General features: G+C 48.2%; 1 protein-coding gene across 1 annotated transcript in view; it reads left to right on the top strand.

Moving 5' to 3' along the window:
- The window catches only part of mthl1 (adhesion G-protein coupled receptor methuselah-like 1), a 146,409-nt gene that overhangs the window by 1,131 nt on the left and 139,278 nt on the right, over nt 1-6,000 (top strand). The window contains exons 3-4 of the mRNA XM_017911509.1: nt 1-262; nt 1,673-1,945. The exon at nt 1-262 is cut by the window's left edge and continues 1 nt beyond it. Of these exons, the coding sequence (XP_017766998.1) occupies nt 1-262; nt 1,673-1,945 (535 nt within the window). The remainder of the gene's footprint in view (nt 263-1,672; nt 1,946-6,000) is intronic.

Genomic DNA, 6,000 nt, shown 5'->3' with positions numbered 1-6,000 from the left:
GAAAGAGGCCCGTGTGCGACGAGAGCTCGGTGTTGACCTATGTTCCCTACAGACTCACCAATCCGTTCGTACTTATGGAAAGTGGCCACGTGCTTCTCGATATCCACATGAGCGAAAGCGTCGGTCCGGACGAGTATTGCGCCGATTCGAACGCGTTGCTCGTGTGCATGAAGAAGAAGATGGAAGGAAACCACGCGGCTGCCACGATGAGGCCGAGGGTCAGAAAGTGTTGTGGCAAAGACGCGGCCTTCTACGAGGAAATGTGAGTGTTTTCGTAGGTTCTGTTGACGTTCGGTTCGGTGGCGCGATAGGGCTTGGGTCGACGACTCGGACACTAATCAGAGGACACGTCGAGCGTAGTTCGATAATTCGGTGACGCCTGGCTATTTGTGTTTTGTCCATCAGAGCACCCGAAACGCGTTAGAACTTGTTTTTCCTGGGCAGAGTTAATATTTGTATTACGGCCACGTAAGAGCACCCCGATATGCCACGCGTACCACTCGCCAGTGTACCGAACCTAAAAACACGCGGTTAAATTAAATTCATATGGGCCAGCGTTCGAACGAAATTGCATAATTTAGACGAGCTAGCCGGGTGAATCGATATTCCTTGCAGACAAATATTCCCGTGATTTGTATTCTAGCGGCGACAGTATCGGAGTCGAAAGGAACGCCGACTAGCTTCGGGAATAACTGTAATCGCTCGGTCGGTTACACGAAATTTATCGGTTTACCCGCGCCGGGTGTATTTTTATCGAGAGGCGCCGGTTGTCGTTTGACGCCAGCACTGGCGGGGGAAAAAGAGGAAAATAATTGATCGAAAGTTGCGAGTGGTTTCCCTCGAAAATGCGCTGTTTGCGATGCAAGCGTGACGCTCGAGTAAACAAAAAATGCTGGGCTTCGTTTTAATCGCGCTCCCAATCGCTCAGGCTTGGGCGTTCCGTGGACTTTGTTGGCATTCTGTGTAGCCAGCCAGCGCGTTTCCTAGATAAATTCTTGCGATACGATATATACACCTTCCTTTTCTTTCTTTTTCCACTCGTGACGCCTGGTAGCGGTTCGAGTTCTTGCTCTTTCGCACTGCTTCCATTCCTTCGGTCTAACCGCCTAACGCGCCATACGGAGCTCCGAGTTTCCGCTAACAGTTGCTCCTTTGCCCCGTCTCCATCTTTCTATTAATTTATCGCGCTTTCAGGTGCATCTCTCCGGCTCCCTGCCGACTATCCCTCACGATACGCGGAATATCGCGGATGGAAACTTGGAAAGTTGGTATCAGCTTAGCGAACTCGTATTCGAGATAACTTTCCCGATTAATCGATTCGAGAGCAGGCTAACTTCTGTTTTAGTAAAGAAAAATCGGGTATTCCGACGCGAAGAATTTGCTGTCAGTCGCGTTGAGCAAGTTTCTCTTACCCAATCCGCCATTAGATAAAAACCTGTGAATTTCTGAATCATCGCTCTTTAACGCCTCGACTGGCGGTACACCCGTTACCTAATCCTTTCACCTCAATTTCAACTTACTCTAACACTCGTAGATGACTCCTACCGCACTATCCATCTTACCTTTCCCAACGCTCGCGATCTTTTGTTTCTTTTTTTCCCCGATCATACCTTCGCGTTGATCCATCACGACGAACGGTGCCGAAAGAAATAACCGAAAATTTTGTTCGCAGACACTCGTGCTCCGACTTGAAGGAGACCGCGAACCCGACGCCTCTGCTGCCCAACGTGTCCGCAGCCGTGGAGATAGTGCCTGGTTTCCCGAACTGCCCTCATTCCGACAACTTGACGATTTTGGGCGACGCGAAGGACTCTGTATTACTGCCGGACGGCGGCATGGAAATCGACGGCGTCACCTTACCCACCAGCCACTTCTGCGTCGAAAGGATCAAGGAACTGAACCAGGTGTCCAAGGTCTTCGCGTGCTCGGAGCACGCGTCGCAGAGGTGAGTTCTCTGCTCTCTTTCTTCCCGCGTACTTCGTAAACACGCGTCGGTCGCGTGCAATGTCGAGGAATTTCTATCGGCAACCGATGCGAATCGAAAAATCGAGTGTACGACTCGGGGAGTTTCTCTCGTGCAGCTGATCCTCGTGTAGAACGGATGTTAGCTTCGAGAAAAAAATCGCGTTATGCAATGATCGCGTACGATCGGCCACCGGTGTGCATCGGAACGCATATCGCAAACTGAATGTTACCTACTAGATAAGATACGGGATGCAAGATCGCTTATCGACGAAAGTTAAGAAACGATAAGTTCCCCTAGAGTATTAACCCTTTTAGTGCCGGACGACTACATGTCGTTGTGCGCTACACTCGCGAAAAGTGCCAACGTCGATATATCGTTACGTATGCGATGGTGCCTTATTCTTCGTTATCTCAAAATAAATTTATAAAACGTTAATTTCATTGGAAAAAAATTTTTAAAATTGTTTTCGGGTTTAATTTTTGTTATATTCCAAGCTGGTTGGTGTCATGCAGTTATCCTTTCGTTCCCAGGACTCATATTGGGTAGATATATGCGATGGCGCCTTATTCTTCGCATCGCGAAAAAGCTCCATCTCCAAATGAATTTGTAAAACGCTATAAACGGTTTAATTTCGTTGCAAAAGAATTTAAAAAATTGTTTTCGGGTTTAATTTTTGTTATATTCCATGCTGGTTGGTGTCATACAGTTATCCTTTCGTTCCCAGGACTCATATTGTTTATTTTATTAACCCTTTGCACTCGAGAGGTGAGCTTCAGTCACCGTTTCATAAAGTTTGGAAGATCGATATTAATTAATATATCAAATTTAATGTAATGTAACAGTGCGCGAGGTATCGAAATCAAATAATTCTACGATTCTTTATTTACTGTTCAGAAAAGTATCGTCAGTTTTAGTAGAGAATCTTTGAATTTCTACTCTTCTCTAGCCAAAAAATTGTCGAGTACAAAGGGTTAAAAATGATCGAAAATGTATTATCTATCGTTTCTATGTTTTCCATCGTGTTTTATATCGAGATTATTCGTACGATTTTCAACGAATATCGAAACACAATTGGGCATTACATTATTCTCCCTGTTTAGGGAGATGGGACTAGTGGTCCAGAAGACTTTCTTCATCAAAGGTCTTTATTTTACTGACGGTCCTTCGGCTCGAGAAGGTGCGAAGACACACACACCTTAACCGATCGTGTCGTCATCGATGAGTTCAAGTGTTTTAAGCGTAAGTCGGAAACGTTTGTCTGTCGTCTCTGACTGTTTACGTCGTCTATTCTAAGAGATCGTGTGTGGGGGTCCTCCTCTCCCCCACCGTCGTTTGAGAAGTCAGCTGGTCAGAGGTATCCTCGGTAGTAGGTAGCTAGAAGGGACGGTAGGAAAAGGAAGGGACGTGTTTCGTCCTGGGCCTAACTAAGCGGACTCATCGGTAAGGCTTGCTTAGAAAGCCCTGCCTTAGACACTGGGGATACTATTGGAAAGACGGGAAGTTATATATATAGGAACTGGGAATTATCCGAGGACTTGCGAGAAAGTCCTCGACGGCGGAATCCATCTAGTGGCGATGGCGAGAATGATGGTCGCTACAATCACATACATCTCTTTCTTCGGTAATATGCTGCATTTAGAATTTGTCAAGTATCGTTCTTAGTTTCGTTTTTATCGGTAAATTCGTCCAATTATCTTCGCATAGGCACCAAAAGGGTTAAATTCTCGTACGAAGCCTGATTCGAGATCGAGTTTTTAAGCGAAATTTCCGAAACCGTTGAGCCGTTTCTCGACTTTGGTTGACGCATGTATACTGGTAGTTATGTAAAAACTAGATACAATTTATGAATCGCGTCGAGTCGAAGCCTGGTTCTGCCAGGTGTTACCCGTATTTACATTCTCACGGCTCGCGTAACGGACTGTGTAGCGCGAGAATCGGTTGCGGGGACGCAAAAGATACACTTTTACGTTAACAGCGCCAGACATCCTGTAACCGTAGGCGCGATCTTTTTCTATTTTCCCACTTGTTTCCCGGCGAGGCTAGTCCGATTTCCTCTCGTTAGCGCTTCTCGTTTCTCCGCGCGCGCCTCCTCAAACGACTGCAACGAGCGTTCTACTCGACGGAGCGCGTTTCTTCGTTAAACGAAATTAAAGTAACGAATGGGACGCGGCTAAAAGCCGAGTTTCTCCTGCCGGAGGAAAGTGAACGAAAATGCGGCTTCCCGGTAACCGGGAAACGTCATCGGGAACGCGATAATAATCGAGGTGAACGCCTGCCTTTTCCCTTCTTTCGTTTATTTTCGATCGATCGACAATCGGCCGATTCACGCTGTTCGAGAGGGCGAGCTGTGGCTCGGAGCGCGTCCTACTTGCAGGCTCGAGGCACGAATCGACTTTTTGTCCGCTCGAGTATCGGCTGTCTCGATCTGGATTTATCGTACGGCTTAATTGCACGCTGCATGGTATACCAAACTCCGGCCAGCCGCTTCTCCACTTCGACAACTCGAGAAAAAGTCCGTTCCCTCACTTTCACTCCTCTCGCGAAGAATTTCTAGGTCACATCCGCGCGCCGTAATGCGCCGCGTTATCCGCGGCCACGTTTCCGCTCGGGATCAGCCATTCCGCTGACGCTCGATCGTATCGGTAACGGGAAGAAACGAGAAAAGGGAGACTCTGCGAAATAGGGACTGTTCCACTTTGCGAATTTGCGAAAAGTGAAGGAAACACGGGATTTTCAGTCTTCGCGGACGAACGTCGATTAATTGCGGAAGATATTTTAGTATCGCGGTCTACGCGTTCGAGAATGCCCTCTTTCGCGAGGAGGAATAATTTCGTGGAAGTAGAACAAGGTTTATACCTTGAAAACGTAATCTCTCGGAACTTCTCGTCCAGACGAGTTCCCGCGTGAAAAATGGTCCCGTCTGCGAGGGGTTAGTCTTGCTAAACGAGCTGAGAGGGAGACAATGAGGACCAGACGATGGAGAGGAAACGACGTATTCCTTTGGAACTAGGTGGATAGGAATACGATTTTGATACTCGAGTATGTTCGTTAGGGGATCAGGGGCAAGGCGTTCGGGACGATAACGCATCGATGCGAATATTCTCTCACCTGTAGATGACAATCCCGCGTACGTAATTGTTACCGCGCTGATCCAGCGATTTCGAGATTAATCGCGTTCCAAGGGATTCCGTCGCGAGGAATTAATTATCGCGATGCGCGTACGAAAATGGAGATTCTCGGGCGTTTCTTGGAAATTTCTTGGAAATTTCTTGGAAGTTTCTCGATGCACGTGCGACGAAACCGATTCTCCCGCGGCGCGTTTTCTGCATTCCAGAACGATGGTCGGCGGTGGAACGACCGACACGAGGGTCCTGGAAATTGCACGAGGAAAACGTGCTCGCGCAATTTGCAAAACAACGCTCGAAACTCAATTAACGCTACCGTTTACACGTACTCGGGCGCAGGGCACCGCTCCTGCGAGCGAAACCTTGCTCGAAACTCATGCCACTGGCCGGTGCTTTATTCGCAATCGAAGGTGTTCGCTGTCTGTTTGCGCAACGATACCTATCGCTCGTGGAAAAGTTCCCGTTGGAGGTGGCTCGATGGAAGAAAAGGGAATGCCATCGCGTAGAAAGCTCCATCGTTCATATGCCGCGTGTAATGCGCGTGAACGTTCTTCGAGGTGCATGACTGCACGCGTTGATTAGCTAGGAAACGTCGGTGTATTTTTCTGACCAGTGCCACGAAGAGAGAGAAAGAGACTCCGATGGGCTCTCGAACGTTCGGAGAAACGCGCGACTACGTGACCGAGCCAAGATCCTCTCACGAAATCGGAGAAACGATTTCTCCTGAACTTTCACTGGCGCGGTTGTAGTTCGAGCGTGGAATGGGCCGTGGATTTGCGTCGAAATTCGAGTATCGAGACACCGATGGGCGTTTCGTGGAACGAACAGGAGATATAGCCGCATTCGAAACCGTCGATCGCGCTTCAGAGCAAAACGCGATCGGTATTGGCACGCAACAAAGTGCCGCGA

The sequence above is a fragment of the Eufriesea mexicana genome, unplaced genomic scaffold, assembly GCF_001483705.2.
Source record: "Eufriesea mexicana isolate 0111107269 unplaced genomic scaffold, ASM148370v2 scaffold265, whole genome shotgun sequence".
NCBI lineage: Eukaryota > Metazoa > Arthropoda > Insecta > Hymenoptera > Apidae > Eufriesea > Eufriesea mexicana.
This window is presented reverse-complemented; position numbering and strand designations above follow the sequence as displayed.